This window comes from Strix aluco, chromosome 20, assembly GCF_031877795.1.
Source record: "Strix aluco isolate bStrAlu1 chromosome 20, bStrAlu1.hap1, whole genome shotgun sequence".
Taxonomy (NCBI): Eukaryota; Metazoa; Chordata; class Aves; order Strigiformes; family Strigidae; genus Strix; species Strix aluco.
The window spans coordinates 9922788-9941729 of NC_133950.1; the positions used below are offsets into that span (position 1 = coordinate 9922788).

Below are 18942 nucleotides of genomic sequence, written 5' to 3' on the forward strand. Positions count from 1 at the left end.
AAATAATCTAAAGGATGTTAGAGGTACATGTTGAGGCTGTAGGTCAGAATTTTCAAAAGTGATTAGTGACCTCGAGGTGTTCTGATTTTTCTGATTAACATCCCTTTCTGCTGGAAAGAGCCGCGCTTTTCAGAAGCAGTCACCTGCTTTTGGTCTTTCTTGGGTTCTTTCAAGCCATCGGAAACTGCTCAGCTAAAAACTGATGTCCCTTAAATCAGTGGCTATGTTTGAAAATACCCGCAAGGTACCTGCAATGTTCCTTCAAGCCAGAAGTTTAGAATTCAGCAACTGGTGGCAGGAGCTTTATTTTAAATGATTGTTACGCTCCTTTTGCTGAAGTTAAGCTGGCTGTATCTAAGTGACAGCAAAGCTCATGTATTTTGCTTTAAACAGAAGTGCTGACTAAAGCAAGCATCTGTCTGATGCAAAAATTTTCTTTTGGAGTATTTTGGAAGTTACTTGTTTTGAAGAGAAGAGCTGCCTGAACATTTGGAGAGAATCTTCATCTTTAATGAATTCAGATGCCTTTTATTCATTTCAGAGCTTTTTTTTTTTTTTTTTTCAGGGTCTGGATGAAGAGCAGTGTGTGCAATTGTTAGAGTGTTATCTTCAAGAGGATTACAGAGGAACAAGGGACTCCCTGAAGGTTCGTAGCTCGGATTTATGTTCTATTTGCTCCACATCTGTTCCTTAATACCAGTGGTTTGTTGATGCGTATGGTCACACGTGAGTCTGAGTTCTGATTTGGAAGTGGCTTTGTAGCTTTTCTTCTCTGAACCCAGAATGCTCAAGTGCTGCTTTAAGGAAATGTGATAGCAGATACCCAGGCCTAACTTTCTAGTACTCTTCCTGCTTGAATGTCTCTGCAGGAGCTCAGCTCCTCTCTCTATCACAGGAATACAGGAAAACTACAGATTAGTGAAGGAGAGTGAGTGGAAAAGAATAAATACGTGGTTAAAAATGAATGGTTTGGCTTTGTGCTTTTAGAATCTCTCTTTCCAAAAGAAATGGAAAGAAAAATTGTCTTTCTTTACTTTAGCCTTTTTTTTGAATATGTATTTTCAACATGCATTTTGTCAGTAGGTATTTCTGCAATAGATATTTCTTTATTTTGCTGTGTTTTGCTTACAGACAGTTCTTCAGGATGAAAGGCAGAGTCAGGCTCTGATGCTTAAGGTTAGTCATTTTCATTTGTATTTTCTGTCGAAAAGATCTGTTGACAGAGAAGCAATTTTACTGCTATAGATCCAGAAAATCTTGGAATAATTGAAGTATTCCTTCATATAAAGAACAAATTTTAGAAGATGCTTCTGAAATAGGGGGATGTGCTTATAGATTTGAACAGTGTTAATAGTTGCTACAGAAAGAAAATTTTTGGCTTAATATCAGGGAATTTAGCTGGGCAGACACACGCTCCCTTGTTTTCCAAAGCTTGTAGGTTTATATGTTATTGTCTGAAGTGACAACTCTGAAATGGAGACTGGTGATCATAACTGACAGAGGATAATAGGGATGAGGAATGAAAGATCATCTCTCTCTGTCTTTTTGCCTTACTTTTCCAAATTTTCTCACTTGGCAGTGTAATTATAGTCATGTCCCAATGGGCATGTTTTATTGAATTCTGTCAAGTTAATTAAGTTATCTGAAAAAAAATACTTAAAAACTACTTAGTTGAAACTCCATCTGTAGTAATGTTTGAGCACCATATATTTTTGTGATGAAGGCCTTGGGATGGGAGAGGAAAATGCATGGGAGTTGGACACAATACCAAACTGCTATTGATGACACTATATATTCACAGCTTGCTGACTATTACTATGAGGAGAGGATCTGCGTTCTGCGCTGTGTCCTCCATCTACTCACTTACTTTCAGGATGAGAGGCACCCTTACACAGTGAGTACAGGAACCTTTTCCTGCCTGTGATGACACTGAGATAGGCTGAATATGTAACTTGTGTAGTAATTGTCCGCTTGTGATTGTAAAAAGCATGTGTGTGTGCGTGTGAGAAGTTCATTTATTTATTTGTTTATTTAAGGCACAATACTTCCAGTGTGTTGAAAAGTTGGACAAGGAACTAGTTCCTAATTACCGGAAACAGTTTGAAGCACTGTACAAAGCAGAAGCTCCTACATGGGAAACTCATGGAAATCTCATGGTATTTTGTTTTTTGCTATTATTTATCAAACTTATAAAGTCTTTCTTTATATGTAGTATATTGGAAAATGTGTATGTGCCGATGCAGTTAAAAAGGATGTTTCTCCTGGTCTGAGAAACCTAAACCTCGTTTCCTCTCTAGCAGAACACGCTTTTGCTCAGAAACAGGGAGTTGCATGGAACGTACTGTTCCTTCCAATAAATCCATTGATAACCCTAGGCTGACAGGTAGTTGTTCATAATCTCTCTGCATCAGCACCCTCTGTATTTATAGTGGCTTTCCTTGCCATTCATACAAACTGCTGGCTACACAAACTGTTGAAATGCTTCAACACTTCTCAGTTTCTCACTGCTTTGGCTGACCTGTGAGCTTCCACATATGATGGTCAAACTTTTCCTTCCGCAGACAGAACGTCAGGTTTCCCGCTGGTTTGTGCAGTGCCTCCGTGAACAGTCCATGCTCCTGGAAGTCATCTTCCTCTACTATGCATACTTTGAAATGGCACCCGATGAGCTTCTGGCATTTGCAAAGATGTTCAAAGAACAGGGATTTGGCACTAGACAAACCAACAGACATTTGGTAGATGAGAGCATGGATCACCTGGTGGATCGTATTGGGTAAGTATCGCGGATATTTGTGAAGTGAGTACGGAGAAAAGCAGTTGTTTTCCTCAGGAAAAAAGCATTTCTAGTTCTTGCTGCTGCCTCTTGAAGTCACTGCTATTTCAAGCTCAGCTTATTGTGATGAAGGCAGAATAGCTTTTCTGGTCACACTGGAGGTTTGTGTCAAAAAGAAGGTGTGATTGCAAGTAGAGAGGTACCCAGATACTGGCTTTAATATCTAGTATATAATCTCGCCCCTGATAAGAATGGCAATGAGGACACAGTACCACTCCTTCTTAGATGGTCTAGTGGAGAAGTGAGATTGCATTTACAGTCCTGTGCTGGCAGTCCTTCTGCTACCTGCCTGGAGCTGTGCACACTCTGGCCTGTATCGTTAACTGTGCTGCCTCAGCTCAAGCTACTGTGGGTCTGCTTATAAAAATGGCAGGAATGTCTTAATTTTGCTGCATGGGACAACTCGAGCTGCAGCCGGGGGGAATGAAAATCCTGGCAGGTGGCAGAGAGTTACAAAGGTGGAAAAGCTATCTTCAAATTTCAGTGACTTTTTTTTTGTCTGTTCAACCAGAAATGGTAGTTCTGAAGATTGTGATCTGTCATATACTAGCATTTCAATACAAAATTTGGATTGCCTGCTGTTAATATAATTTTTTATTGCTTCAAAGAACAGCTGAACGAAAGCAAACTAAAGGTTGTTTTTTGACCACTTATTGCTTTTAACCCCCCCCCCCAAATTCTTAAATAAAGTTTCTGACCTACTTGTTTTTATTCTTTTCCTGCCCGTAGCTACTTTAGTGCTCTTATTCTGGTGGAAGGGATGGAAATTGACTCCCTCCATGAGCGTGCTTTGGATGACAGGACGGAGGAGCACAAGTTGGCCAATAACGAGCGCATCCACCAGGTAAAGCACTGGCAGAGTGACCCCTTGTCAGGCCTAACAATACAGAACTTACTGTGATTATCCAGGCAGTGCTGTTTAAAGATTATGTCTGTAAGTTTCTGTTCCTTGGGTTTGTTGACTGAGTGTGGGAATTAGCATCCACATAACATTCTGGGGCAAATAAGAATGAAATTAATTCCTTTCCTGCTTATATTTCCTTGGTGTTCCTGGGACTTTCTCTAAAGAAAGTTGTGTGCAAAGGAATAGGCACTGTGACGTTTCCAGAAGGGAATGAAACAAAAGTTTGGTAGTGTCAGTGCGTTTAGGACAGAGAACATCTGAGGTTAGACCAACTATAAGTCTGTAAACCATGCAGAAAAACAGACTGAGGCTGCAAGTGTATAATTTGGTCAGTTGCATGTTTGCAATAATTATCTGCAAGGGAAAGGTGACTGGTAGCAAGAAGACACAATCAGATATATGCTTGCTGAATATGAACTTCTTTCAGAAGTTCTCAGTTATTTTGCTTTTGTCTTGTCCTTGCGCAGGAGATGGACAATCAGCTGCTGCAGTTAGGGGATGTCTCACATCATGCTCTGGTGCTTTTGGCCTGGGCTCTGCTCCGTCACACTGTAAACCCAGAGGAGTCAACAAACGTTATCAGGAGAATGGGCAGCACTGCTATCCAGCTGAATGTTTTCCAGTATCTGACAAAGCTGCTGCGATCGCTGAGCAGCGGGGGGAAGAATGTGAGTTTCTTCTATATGTAAACTCTTGAAGGTTTTTAACTGCTACTGATGTAAAGATATGATGGGAAGCGGATGATTCTGAACCAGTGTTCTTTCAAACTAAATCTGCCTTTAAGCAGAGTATGCAGTAAAGCATGTTTTGTCATCTTGGCTTCCTTCAGTGAAGATCAGAAATCAAGTTGAAATGAAAGAGATTTTCATGCGCAAAGAATAAAAAAAAAAAAAGCTTTTGTAAGTTGAGAAACTACATCTCTTTTGAGCAGAACAGACTGCATTTGCTGATTTGCCTCCATAAGTGTACTTGCCATTGTGGATCTTGAGTATTAGATGATTTAACTCTGCACTATTCTCTGTATATGGTTTCATTAGACAATACCATGTAAGAGAATAAGCTTCTTTGTAGGCAGAAACCAGTGAAAGCAAATCTTTTTGATTTCTATGAACAGTTAGTGCTTCTTTTTTTGATGTTTGGAGGGCTTTTCTAATGATAATGGTAGTGGCAAGATTGCTTATTTCAGTGAAATGTTTCATGTTAATGTTGAGCTTAACTAATGACTGCTTCCTGTTTTGCTGCCCCTCTGCTGACTGCAGCAAGGATGTATGAAGAAGGCAGTTGCTCGGTCTGTAAAGCAGACTGAGTACAGATACAGTGTGTTCTGTAATTCATAGTCTTTCTTTTAATGGCCTTGTGTATCCTTTCTTTCCAGTGTACTGCCAGCACGGCCTGTATGTGTATTTATGGACTTCTCTCCTTTGTCCTGACATCACTGGAATTACATACATTGGGCAATCAGCAGGTAAGCATCCAAGGTTCATCGTGTCTGTTACCCAATTTAAAATAACCTGTCATAACTGGTGCTAATTACTTTTGTTAAATTTTAATCCTGCATTTGAGACTGAAAACTTTATGTGACTTAGATCTAGAAGAGTGATTTGCTGTTTGTCTTACTGCATTTACACAATGCAACCTTAGTAAACACCTCTGCAGACTGACTGATTATTAATGGAAGAGCATATCTTGCATTTGAAGTCCTATGGATTTGAAACTAATTGTTCACGTGTCATTTCCAAAGCAACAGAAATAATACATGCTCCATTTCCAAGTTTGAGAAGACATCATACAGCCCTTCGCAGATGCAGTGGGCATGTTTGTCCTGGCCCATCCATTCATGATAAGAAGCAGGCTCTAGGCTGGCTGTGTGTTCTGGGTTTGGCTGTGGTGGGTGTGTGTTTCTCTTCAGACTAGAGGAAATAGTTACATCTTGACTGGTAAACATGGAAACTTAAAGTCCAAAGATGTGGCAGAACTTGGTTGGGATGAAATCCCCCTGTGTAAAGTAACTTCTTCATCCTCTCTTCCTTTGAAGGATATAATTGATGCCGCATGTGAAGTTCTGGCAGCTTCCAGCATTCCTCAGCTCTTCTGGAAGACGGTGTGTTGGCAAGTCCTTTGACCTACCTTGCTTATAACTGAAACCTGATAGAAGATCCCCTTGTAGGAAGGGAACAGACTGATTGTATTTAGTTAGTTTCTAGGAAGGCATGAGGAGCTAGTGGTCGTTTGTATCTGTCTTTGATTTACTTTTGCCCTTTCCTGCCTTTTAGGTACAGCCTTGGCTTTACTCTTGAAGGATACTGGAACAAGTTTTAATATAGGTGATAGTTTAAACCAGGGCTGGGGTTGCAAGGATTGAACTAACTGCTGGCAAAAGCATCATGCTTATTTTTTTGTTGTCACAGAATTAGGATGATATGTAACACATTACAGTCTTACTTCCTGCCTTATACTTGCACACTGCCTCATGCTTTAGTCTGTGCAAGGACTGGAGTGATACTTTTGTGCATGATTAATGTTAAATGTACAACTTAAAAAGGAACTGTATCCTTGTGCTATACTGAGACCATTTTAGCATTTTCTTTTAGTAATAAGACATTTGTTTTCTATTTCCACCAACAGGAACCTACTGCAGGTCTGGGTATTATCCTGGACAGTGTGTGTGGAATGTTCCCCCATCTTCTTACTCCTCTCCTCCAGCTGCTCCAAGCCCTTGTGTCTGATAAATCTACGGCAAAAAAGGTACAGGATCGCTCTTGGTGTTTAAGAGATGATTTATTTCAAGACAAGGATAACATGCTGTGCGATACTGCTGTGTGACTCTTTGTTTCCATTATATGTGCTTATCTCAATTGCAATGTTAGATAACAGACATTAAGCTCTTGTCAAAAACAGTGTACAGGGGCTCCTTTTTACTCTTGTGCTGTTGCAGGACACTGTTTTCTAGCGTTTAGAAAACTTTTCAACTCTAATGGCTGAAGATTAAGATACTGCCTAATCTTTCATGTTATACTTTACTCATAAGAAGTTCCTGATTCATTAGATGAGACTTGTCTGGACATGTGGACTGTCTAACAATGTTTTGGTAGAATTGACATATTAGAAGAATATTGTGCATGTCAAGAAAACTTGCATATTCCTGAAAATGACATGGTTTGATTAATTTTTAAGAAGATCTGGCTCTTTGGCTGTGTTGTTCAAGCTGTCTCTGTATGCAGGTATACAGTTTCCTGGATAAAATGTCCTTCTATATTGAACTGTACAAGCATAAGCCTCCTGATGTGATCTCTCATGAAGATGGCACACTTTGGCGAAGACAAGCTCCAAAGCTCCTCTATCCTCTTGGTAAGAAAACAGCACTTAACCTTTTCTTATTGAAATGCTTTGGGGAATTTAGTTCTTTATCTGGTTTCTAACTCTTGGGTAAATTTGTGACTTTATTTCACCTGCTTCTTCAATCTTTAGGACTAGGTCAAACAAATCTGCGGATACCTCAGGGAACAGTGGGCCAGGTGATGCTGGATGATCGGGCTTATTTGGTACGATGGGAATATTCTTACAGCAGCTGGACACTGTTTACCTGCGAGATTGAGATGCTGCTCCATGTTGTATCGACAGCAGGTGAGATAGGCTGGGAGTATGAAAGAGAATAAGTGTTAATTGGTATCCATTTGAGGTTATTAGTAGGATTGAACAGCTCGGAATACTTTCCCAGAAACATCATTTTTTAAATTACTATTATAATACTGTAAAATTCACTGCTAAAAGCTAAGAACAGGTACTGAGATGAGATAAATTTTAGATGAGGGAGAAGTCGAGATAGATAAAATGTTTTTTGGTATGGGGAATGATCATGGGGATGTGTGGTAAGATTAACATGCGTTGTTCCAGATTTGGTCACTGCTTAAGTGTGACTTCACATTCTAGTGTTCGTTTTCTTTACCCAGATGTGATCCAGCATTGCCAGAGGGTCAAGCCCATAATTGATCTGGTTCATAAAGTCATCAGCACTGATGTATCGATAGCAGATTGCCTTCTGCCAATCACGTCGCGAATCTACATGCTCCTGCAGAGGTAAATCACTGACTGGCATGAAGTCGCTAACAGCAGAGGTACCTGAGAAGAGATAATGAGCTGGAAGAATGGCTAATTACTCATTTTGCCAAGAGCTTTGCAAGAAGCCTGTCTCAGTGCTTAAACTCCCCAAGACTGGTATTCAGTTCTCAAGACTGTTCTGGCTACACGCTGTTCAATGCTTTGATGCAGCAGAACGGCCCCTCTTCCACTTCTTTCCTGAATATTGTGCAATTTTATCCATTTAAAGGCATTTTTATTGGTAACTGTATTTACATGAAAGGGGAGTAAGACATATCATTAGAGCTGTAGCTTCCAGGTGTTAAAACAGTTGCACTTATTAACTCTCCTCTCAGTGTTAACTGCCTGGGAATTGATGTTCTGCTGCATAATTATTGTTCTCTGTGACAGTCTGCTGTCTTGCCAGCCTTGCCTCTAGCAGTAAATTGATCTGACTCAGGTGTGAGGGGGAGGTGACAAGTCTAGACTGAAAGTGCAGACTCTGGAGTCTGTATTTACCTGCTTAGATTTTATACTTGTGTATTTCAGTGAGAGAGAAGCCTCTTTGATTAAAAAAAAAGTATACAGGCTAGACCACAGGTGTCAGTGCATTTTATGCATACTATTTCTCTTTTGTAGGCTAACAACTGTAATCTCTCCCCCTGTGGATGTTATTGCTTCTTGTGTCAATTGTTTGACAGTACTGGCTGCTCGAATGCCAGCCAAGGTGAGGAAATGACCATCTGGGTTTGAGAACTAGTGGACACATATATGTGAGTGAGAGGGAATATCTGTACTCTTTCTCTTGTAGGTTTGGACTGACCTTCACCATACAGGGTTCTTACCATTTGTTGCCAATCCAGTGTCCAGTATGAATCACATGATTAGGTAATTGTGATCCCTTCCCCCCTTTTTTTTTGGTTGTGTTGTTTTTTTTTGTTTTTGGCCTAACCTATTCATAACATGTCATAAGAACTTTTTCCCAGTATGAAATCTGTGTATCTGATGTCTCTCACTCATGTCAGAATCCTGCTCTAATAAACCCTCTTGCTGATTTCACAGTGCAGAGGGAATGAATGCTGGGGGCTATGGAAACCTCCTGATGAGCATAGAACAGCCTCAGGGCGAGTACAGTGTTACCATCTCCTTCCTGAACCTGGTAACAACTCTTGTCCGGGTGAGTGCTGCTGGAATGGTCTGCATGTGAATCAGCTGTTGCGATAGGAAAGTGAAATACAGCCGTGTCTGAGATCCATCTCCTGTGCAGCAGGTGTCTGAGTAATCATTGGTTGACACTGTGCTACTGCTTGGGCTTTCTCTGTAGTCTTATTCTTAAAAAAAAAAATTTGATTCATCTGCCCTACAAAGGAATAGAAGTCACTTGTAAATCTATGTCCCTGTGCTTGATAGTTTTCTTGCACTTTAAAGACATATGACATATCTTCCTGAAAACAGTTTCTTGTCCTTTTAACCAGAAAGGGGACAATAGGATTTCTGTTTCTCCTAGGGACAACTTGGTAGCACCCAGAGCCAAGGCCTTGTGCCCTGCATTGTGTTTGTCCTGAAGGAGATGTTACCAAATTACCACAAATGGCGTTACAACTCTCACGGAGTGAGAGAGAAAATCGGTAAGGATGTTGAAGGGGGAAGAAGAAGGAGGAGGGAGGGGATAAAAGGGATCACTTGTCTTCTCAGACAGTGTGTGTGAATTTTTCTACCTTTTTTATCATACCTTTTCTAGCAGCCATTTGGGATTTGCTTTGTATGTCTACCAGTATTGCTAGACGCTGTGATTTGTTTGAAAATAGTAGAAACTAGGCAACAGATCTTCCCAAAAACTGAGCAGTCCATTTCATTTCTGTTTTAGGATGCCTAATTCTGCAGTTGATCCATGCTATACTGAATTTATGCCCTGAAATGGATCCTCGCAGTAGGTAAGACACGTGATGGATTTCAGATCTGCGCTAGCCTGGCTTACAGTGCAGGAGTTACTATGATTTTTGTTTCAGTTTTTGAATGCGAATGACTAGGAGTGAACTGGCATAGTTGTGTAGTGCTGGTTTCAGCTCTTTTTTGTGTTACTGAGTACAGGAAGGGTAGAAAAAGATTAGGGATAGAGCAAACCACATTGGTTTCTAGAATACCTGGTGAAGAAAGGGAAAACAGTAAACAGATTTCCTGGGACAGACTGCCATCCACTTTCTAATTTGGTGTGTCCACTCTGAAGAAAGCAGAAGGGAGAACGAAGTAGGGTCAGTGGGGGTGTAGAAATTAAGAGGTTACTTTGTGGTAATTTTCTAAGTGCTACGTGGCAAAATACTGCAAGTGCTCCTAGTGATGAAGTCCTGTGTGGTTTTTGTCTCACAGCAATGCCCCCAGCCTTCAGTCCTTGTGCATCTTCAGCCTGGCCAACACTGAGGCAGGGCAAGCTGTCATTAACATCATGGGAATTGGTGTGGACACTATCGATATGGTAATGGCCTCCCAGCCTAGTAGGTGAGTGGTGTGTTTCATTTCAGTAGCGTGGGGAAAGAAGCAGATGATATTTGAAATGTAGCTTTTACCTGATTGCATTTAACGGGGGGGTCAGCGTAGTGGCTGGCCGTGGCAGCCTGCCTTGTATGCTCTGGAGGAACAAGCCTTGTTTGTTCCAGGTCTGTACATAGTCTTTGCTGTGCACTCCATTTCATGCAGTTGTTTTAGTTTTCTCTTTCTAAATGACATTTGGAGTATGCTGGTGGGTGTAAATGTGCTCAATTGTTTAACGTTTGCTAGCAGTTACATTTTTTTATAAAGAATTCACTTGAACTCAATTTTGTAAGATTGAATAACTGAATTAGAAGCAAGAGGATTAGAGCCAAAGTTAGAAGTTCTCTGTCTTCAGGTAACACCAGAGTTCAAGTCAAGCTATGCCCATGAATAAATTGTAATAAAGGTTGAACTGTAATTTTGGAAGTGCTAGGGATGATCAGTCTATTCAGGATGGTCTGAAGGCAGCTTGAAGTACTCTGGAAGTACTGAAGATACCTTCAGTGTTCAGTGCCTTAACTTCCTTGTGTGGCTTTCTGAAAGCTTGAATCTTTTGATTTAGCTGTGGTTGAATCTCTCTCCATCCTCTGTTCTCTTCTCCTGGCCAGCTTTATTTGACACACAGCCAGCCAAACTTGCTAGCATGTTGTTTCTAGTGTTTTCTTCTTTCAAAACAAGTCTGGAAGGGAATCCAGACTTGTTGAGGAGAAAGTGAGACCTATTTGAGAAGTCTTTTTGGCTTTAATGTCTCTCCAGAATGTTTATCTGATAAGGAAAATCTTAGGAAAAAACCAGACTTGGAGACAGTTTTATCTTCATCCAGTTTTGTTTCACTATAATTTTCTGTGAGATTGATTCTGTAAATGTTTCTCCCTCTGTCTTAATACATTTTAAATCTCTGTATCCCAAAGAGGGGAAAAAAAAGTGGCAGTAGGCTGTCGAGCTCTTTTTCTTTTGTTTGATGCTGAAAACTCAGGGCTAGGTAGACAGTATTTTCTTGTGGATATGTGAGGGTTTGTATTTCAGCAGCTTGTATGTGGTGACGTGACAGTCTGAGTAAAAATGTCTTATAACCCCTGATTGACAGAGTATAGAATTTCCTCTTTGAATGTTGTGCAAATAAAAAATGTCGGTTGTCAACATCGTTACTTACTTTGATTTCTTTTTGGAAACACAGTGATGAGTCGCAAGGCCAAGGTCAACTGCTGATCCAAACAGTTAAACTGGCATTCTCGGTTACCAATAATGTCATCCGGTTGAAGCCCCCCTCTAGCGTAGTATCTCCATTAGAACAGGCACTTACTCAGCACGGTATGTATTTGGCCAGGGGGGGAGCCTGGGCAGCTGTGCTTTTGTTATTTGCAAATAGTCAGCGTGTGTCTCATTAGGAACAGTAGTTAAGATTTCAAGGTTCCAAAAAGTGGTTCTAGTGATGGGAGAAGGCCTATTCTCCCTCTTCTAAGACATTCTTCACCTCTGGGACAGCTTCTAAAGTATTAAGCAAACGTGGCTTGTTGTTTGCTGCTTTGTAATAAGTTAGGTGTAATTACAGAATGTAGTAAATCAGCTGCCGTTTGTACCTCTGGCTGGGCCCATGCCTTGTTCTTTTGGGAGAGTGACCTAGTTCTCACCTTCTGTTATGGAAATTATTATTTGGTAAATAGTTACATCTTCTTGCAGTTTCTTCTCTGATTTTAATTGTGTTCTCTCCAGGTGCTCATGGAAACAACCTTATTGCGGTCTTGGCCAAATACATCTACCACAAGCATGACCCTGCACTTCCACGCCTGGCCATCCAATTGCTCAAACGACTGGCTACGGTAAGATGAGACTCCTTTGCTTCTCCCCTTGTGACCGATTCCACCACTGAAAGTCTTTAAAGATAATTTCTTCAGGCTTTTTTGTATCAGGGAGCTTAATGCAAGTCTGGTGAAGGCAGTGTGGACTGAAAGCTGTAAGGTAGAGCACATTAAAAATCACATAGAGGGTCCTTTAGTTTTTTAATGTAATCTGCTGTTTCAGAAGTCACTTAGGATCTCACTGAGAGGCTTCACATGAGTGGGGTGTTTTCTGCAAAGTATTTGCACCTCCAGTTGATCTCTTTCCACTTTCTTGAGCAACTTTCTCAAGTCACACTTGTAAATACAATTCCTACACCTTCTTAAGTGAAATGTTAACATCTTACTGAGAAGAGGAGCCTATTTAAGTTTTTATCGGGAGCTTTCAACTTTGCCTTTTAGACTTACTCTTTTAGCTACTAAACTCCTGAGAATGTATTTGCAGTTTTATTAAAGCATATAGATCCAGCTCTGAGTTTCTTTATTTCAAGAAACATTATTCCAAAACTGGTTTTCTTTGTCTTTCCCAGTTTTGTCATAACCCTTGAGAAACAGGTGAGGGATAGAGCAGAGTTGCCAAAGAGGAAAATGTGGATCATTTTGCAGGTTTCCTCCTGCTTAATGACAGCAGCTTACTTTTGAGTTCCCTCACATACATTCATAGATTCAATATCAAATATTTTGGAGTTTCAATTTAAAGTGCAAATCAGCTTTTATATAGACAAGAAGCATTCTGTAGTTTGGTTATTTTTGCTTCTGAGGTTTCTTTCCTTTTGCAGGTTGCTCCCATGTCTGTTTATGCCTGCCTTGGCAGTGATGCTGCTGCCATCCGTGATGCCTTCCTCACCCGCCTGCAGAGCAAGATCGAGGACATGCGTATTAAGGTCATGATACTGGAGTTCCTCACGGTTGCGGTGGAGACACAACCTGGGCTCATTGAGCTGTTCCTGAACTTGGAAGTGAAGGATGGCAGTGATGGGTCAAAGGTAGAATAGCAGATACATGCCCAAGGACTCACTAGTCTTTTACTGTAGCATTCATAGCAGTCTTACAGCACTAGTCTCTGAGCTATGTGACCTGATGTGCTTAATGTAAAGATAAACGTAGCTTGTGCTTGCAATGAATAGATGTGCTGCTATCCCGTTTCACTTTTCCCTATAACCAAAGAGAAGCTTTCCCCAGTATTTCAAGGCAGATAGTGAGTTAACATAAGAACATCTACTGGGTCAGACCAAAGACCAAAGATCCCTGTGGCCCGTTCTCTTGACTCTGATGGTGGCCACTCAGTGAGAAAGTTGAAGACTGAGGTACAATGGATACTATCAGTTTTCCAGAATACCCACTCTGGTGCTTTGCAGTTCAAGGTCTTCTTGGGTTGGGACCTTTTGAAGGCACTTGGTCTCATTAAGTCTTAGCTTAGCTCATTTTTTTATTCCCCTAAAAATATTTTTTTCCTCTCCAGTGTTATGACTGCATTCTTTTTAGTCGTATACAAAATATATGACAGCATCATGTACTCAAGAATTATTTCTCTGTATATCGTTCAAATCGAATCAAGCACATTCTGCTTTAATAGATGCCTACATAGTGGTTCTGTGGTGACGTAACCTCTCTCATTTCCTTTTTTGCTTTAGGAATTCAGCTTAGGGGAGTGGAGTTGCCTCCAAGTAGTCTTAGAGCTGATAGACTCCAAACAACAGGACAGGTACTGGTGCCCTCCCCTCTTGCACCGGGCTGCCATTGCCTTCCTGCATGCTCTGTGGCAGGACCGTCGAGATAGCGCCATGCTAGTTCTGAGGACAAAGTGAGTTGTTGTTTTTCTACAATGCATTTTCCTTCCTTTTTTTCCAAAACACTTTTTCTTTAATTCATCAGACTTTTCGGGGACATTTGTGTCTTAGTCTTTGTGTGTGCTGGCAAGGGTATGCAGTGTGTGGGCTTTGAACTTAGGTCTCTCAGGAAAGAAGATGAGAAGCCCCTGTGGGCATGTTCAGAAGCAAATATATTTCTTTCTTTTATACAAAGCTTGTATTTACCAAAGCATATTTTCTATAAAGTTTGGAACAGTCAAAATGCTGCTAGGCATGTGGTGTGGGGGAGATAACTGATACTACTTCTGTATGTATCTTTTAGGCCAAAGTTTTGGGAAAATTTAACCAATCCCCTTTTTGGGACCCTTCCTCCACCTTCAGAATCATCAGAGGTGAGTTACATCCAAACAAAATGAAGGTAGTTATGTACTTCTCAGAAAAGGTTTCTAAGTGATGTATGTGGCTCTTCCCTCTGCTTGCAGTTTTCTTAAAAGAATTATGGTCAAGTGGTTTAAACACAGGCAGGAGATGAAGTGAATGCTTTTGAGCTTTGCAGAGGCTCTACAGCCATAAACTGTCTTCTGAAATTCTCTGCTCTTTATTTGCATATGAAACAAAAATAGATGTTACCTAGCATCTGTGGGAACACTCTTTGAAAGGCATGCTGTCTGTAGTGTATCTGTACTGTACGTCATGTGCTGTTTGGCAGAACAAACTTTTTTTTCTTTAGGCATAGCTCAGGCTGACTAGTATCACAGAGGAATCGATTAGGTTTTTGTTATTCTTCCTTTCTGTGGGAGCTTTCCCCTTCATTATGAAAGTCCTGTGATCTCACTGAGTGCCACTTTGGACACAGAATTCTTTCCTTATTATCACCAGTCTGTGGTCAAACGACATAACTATTGCTATTCTGGGAGAAACAGGTCTCCTGCAAAACTGGATTATCAGTCACTGCAAGTGGATGGGTAGGGATAAATCAGAATTCCACTTACCCTGCAGAGCTAGGTGCTCAGATTTTGCTTTTTTTTTTTTTTTCCTTTATAGCTCAGCGTCTTGGATACTTGTGCCTTAATCATGAAAATCATCTGTTTGGAGATCTACTATGTTGTCAAGTGAGTCTTTGGTAGTCTCTCCTTCATCCCTGTACTTTTTAATTTTGTGTTAAATCTTGATAGACCATGCAGGCTTTGAGGGACAAAGTACATGTAATCCTGTGAAAATGTGGGAGGAACAGTGATTTATAAATAAATTACAAACAGGCATTTGAGATTCTTGTAATCACCAACTGCAGAAAGAGATGTTACAGTCTTTCTGCGGCCTGTAGGTGAGAATGTAAGTATTTTCCTTGTATCCTGGAATGAGAATATACAGTATTTATTAAAGCTAATTGTAAACTAAGCTAAGTACACCTACTATAGTGATTGCTGAATAACGTTAGTAGTTTTCTCACACTCATTTTGTTTTCTTGAACGTAACTGTCCTTTAATATGTTGAAAAGTTAGGATTAACTAAAATCTCCCCTTAAAAGAAAAATCATAGATTTTCTTCAGGGATCATGTTTTTCCTTCACATTTGATGCAAAAAGTGGGATTCCCTGCACAGGTCTAATATGTGGAATAACCTTCACTTGCAAGCTGTGTCCTTGGCTTTCCTACCTGAATCTCAGAAGAAGTATATTTTCTGACCAAAGAATAAATGAAGATAACTTCTCCTCTTGATTTGGTCAGGGGCTCACTGGATCAGTCCCTGAAAGACACGCTGAAGAATTTCTCCACCAAAAAGCGCTTTGCCTATTGGTCAGAATATGTGAAGTTACTGGCATATCACGTGGCAGAGACAGAGGGTAGCAGCTGTGCCTCCATGACAGAGTATCAAATGCTCATCTCAGCCTGGCGGATGCTGCTGATAATCTCTACTAGCCATGTAAGAGCTACCTCTCATCTTTCATGATAATCTGAAATTAACATTTTGAATAATACAGTGTCAATTCTTAGGGCCAGCTAAGCTTTAATGAAGAATTCGCTGTTTTTTCTTTCACTTTTGTTGTATATATGCTCACAACACAAGTTGGCACGAGCGTGGTACAAGAGGTTAGAGTCAGTGGTGTTTTGCTGTTTGATCAAAATGAGCATACTGTCTGCCTGAGCAGAGGAGAGAGGTAGTAAATCATTTTTATAGCAATTCTAAGTAATTCTGTAATCCTGAAGAGATTTTGCTGAGTCAAGTGAGTCAGGGATGCACCATTAGGGAAGTTAGTCATTGCCGTCTTCTTGTCAACTATTAATGTATTACTTCAGTGATTTCTGTAAAACTGCATCATTCAGCAGCTGTGAAATTTGGCGAATTCTTAAAGCAACAAATTAAAACAGTAGACTGATGTTAGACTGCTAAGAAGGTGCATCTTTTGTTGTGCTTGATTGATCTCTGTATTTGTGGTTCTTAGGCAGATATAATGCATCTGACTGATCCTGCAGTTCATCAGCAGTTGTTTCTGGATGTGCTAAATGGGACCAAGGTTTTGGTAGGTGGTGCTTCCTGTCAGTTCTTTTAATTTCCCAATTGCTCATCATCTTTGTACTGTGGGAGTTCTGTTTCTGCAGCTGCTTGCCATCATAGGTTTTTTTAGATCCTGTGAAATTGGGCTGAAACAAAGTCTCTCTTCCTAAATTGATGAGCTTCTTACAAATCTGGATTTTTGTGTGTGTCATTCTTGTCATCACTGAGTGACCCTGCGAGGGTCATGACGCTGGTTCCCTCGCTGCTGGTAGCTGCTGAGGAACAAACCTGGTCATTTGGTGGCGGTGCTTGGGCTGAGGATTTCTTAAATGTTCTTCCATGTCACTAGTGCAACTGTAACTCTTGCAGTATTTCTTCTTAGCTCCTAGTTCCCATGTCAGTATCCTGTCTGCAGCTGGGGTCCATGCTATGTACCCTTCTCCTGATCCTGCTCAAACAGTGGAAGAGGTAGGTATTTTGTTTGGATAACTGTTAGTCACTGCTAAATATAAAAACTTGAGAGATTATGTTTAAGTGTTTTGCTCTAATGAGATTCCCTTAGTGATTTGGGGAGGAAACTGAAGCTTTATCATAGAATTCTCTTTTGGGATGGCAAATGTCTGTCAGCTGTTGCTGAAATCTCTTGTAGCAATGCATTTATGGTTTGGCTTCCTGCTTGCTGGTGAAAAGTGCATCAAAAAAGCTTTTGTGATAGTCAGTCCTGCATTCTCACTGTACTGTGGAATGTCTTTAGTGAGATCCAGGTGGTGACTTAAACTTTACTTGGAAGAAATGCTTTTATTTGTGTGGGTCATAAGTTATTTGATCCTCACAGCTCAGTCAAGCCAATATATTTATTGAGGGATCTTGTCTAATCTGAAGAGCTCTCCCTTTTTGTTGTCAGCGAGTTGGGTTCAGTGGATAAAATCATAAACTCCTTGACGCAGATTCTGGAGGGAGTACTACAGGCAGATCAGCAGATGATGGAGAAAACCAAAGCCAAAGTGTTCTCAGCTCTTATCACTGTTCTGCAAATGAAGGAGATGAAAGGTGAGGTGGTGCATGTACAAGTGTCAAGAGCAGGGCTGCCGTGGCTGAATACACCCTAATGTTCTAGTGTTTCCAAGATAAAAATGCATGTGGTGTTAGTAGTAGTACAGGATGCTGGATATAGCCACCAACCTCTGGGACTTCTTCACCTTTTTCTTGTTTTAGCTAGTTTTAGAAAGAGATGAGGTTTATCATTCACAGTATGTGTATGTCTTCCCTTCTTTTCTCCTTCCCCAACAATAACCTCTGGCTCTGATTGGTTTGATAGACACAAGATAGGGTTCCCATGTGTTTTTGAATATAGCCCAGCAGGTGTGGGAGGGACCTCTAGTAATGCCATCTCACGTAGAGCTTAGCTTCTGACATGAATTTTTAGTTAGAGATAAAAAAAGACCCAAACACAAGAAAGTCTTCTGAGGGTACATTTTGTTACAAACCAGAGAAACTAGACCGGTCATTACTCCTGTCACTTGTGGGGCATCTTACATTGCAGTAGCACGCAAAGACCCTCAGTGGAATCTGGCAGTATTTCTCTGTACAGCACATACAGAGGCAGCTGTGGCGTTGTGAAGTGTATCAGCTTATCTTTCTGTGTCTTCCTTGTCCCACTGCTTGGGCTCTGCAAGGCCATATATTTTGGAAAATAAATAGAAAGTGAAGGGTTGTTTTAAAGGTTTTTCTTCACTGTTGAATTTGAGTTTCCAGTCATGCTGGTAAAAGGTGGTGCAATTTATTATAATGGTTTTTGATAAGAATGTAGTGTTTATATGGACTCACAGAACGCAGAGTCACCCATTCTGCATGGGCCACTACCAGCAGTCTGGAGAAATGGGTAGGAAAAAAAAGTGGACAGTTACGGAATAATCTGTCCATAGTAGTGCTTGATTTGTGCTTTGAGATGTCGTGAGTTTATATGACTTCTTGGTAAAACTACATGTTTTTGTTATCCAGATGATCATCTAATCCCTTATTATATCCTTCTAGACTTAATGATTTACCTTAGTTACAGTTTCTCACATTCTGTTTTGTAGGTTTTGAAATGAAAATAGAGTAAATATTAACTCCAAGAAATGTGGCCCAGTGATGTTATCAGTTAAGCTGGAAACCTAAGTACAAGGATTGTGTGTTAACTGTTGTCTGTTCTGTGTGTGTCCCAGTGAATGAGATCCCACAGTACTCCCAGCTGGTGCTGAGCGTGTGTGAAACACTCCAGGATGAGGTTATTGCGCTCTTTGATCAGACTCGACACAGCCTGACCTTGGGAGATGCTACAGATGACAAGGACAGCATGGAAACAGATGATGCCTCCCGCGTTAAACACAAAGACCAGCGAGATGGGGTAAAAGACCTGTTCGTCTGCCTTGCAGTCACATTTCTTCTCTCAAGACAAAAGTTTTGTGTATG

General features: G+C 40.7%; 1 protein-coding gene across 1 annotated transcript in view; it reads left to right on the forward strand.

The window, feature by feature from the left end:
• Positions 1-18942, forward strand: part of NUP188 (nucleoporin 188) — a 29410-nt gene that overhangs the window by 3430 nt on the left and 7038 nt on the right. The window contains exons 5-34 of the mRNA XM_074846096.1: positions 566-646; positions 1132-1176; positions 1802-1894; positions 2037-2156; positions 2562-2773; positions 3563-3677; positions 4205-4405; positions 5113-5202; positions 5773-5838; positions 6363-6482; positions 6959-7085; positions 7206-7361; positions 7688-7814; positions 8454-8541; positions 8626-8702; positions 8877-8991; positions 9322-9442; positions 9682-9748; positions 10182-10310; positions 11521-11654; positions 12057-12163; positions 12961-13167; positions 13816-13985; positions 14315-14384; positions 15037-15104; positions 15720-15915; positions 16436-16513; positions 16871-16956; positions 17393-17538; positions 18696-18877. Of these exons, the coding sequence (XP_074702197.1) occupies positions 566-646; positions 1132-1176; positions 1802-1894; positions 2037-2156; positions 2562-2773; positions 3563-3677; positions 4205-4405; positions 5113-5202; positions 5773-5838; positions 6363-6482; positions 6959-7085; positions 7206-7361; positions 7688-7814; positions 8454-8541; positions 8626-8702; positions 8877-8991; positions 9322-9442; positions 9682-9748; positions 10182-10310; positions 11521-11654; positions 12057-12163; positions 12961-13167; positions 13816-13985; positions 14315-14384; positions 15037-15104; positions 15720-15915; positions 16436-16513; positions 16871-16956; positions 17393-17538; positions 18696-18877 (3594 nt within the window). The remainder of the gene's footprint in view (positions 1-565; positions 647-1131; positions 1177-1801; positions 1895-2036; positions 2157-2561; positions 2774-3562; positions 3678-4204; positions 4406-5112; positions 5203-5772; positions 5839-6362; positions 6483-6958; positions 7086-7205; positions 7362-7687; positions 7815-8453; positions 8542-8625; positions 8703-8876; positions 8992-9321; positions 9443-9681; positions 9749-10181; positions 10311-11520; positions 11655-12056; positions 12164-12960; positions 13168-13815; positions 13986-14314; positions 14385-15036; positions 15105-15719; positions 15916-16435; positions 16514-16870; positions 16957-17392; positions 17539-18695; positions 18878-18942) is intronic.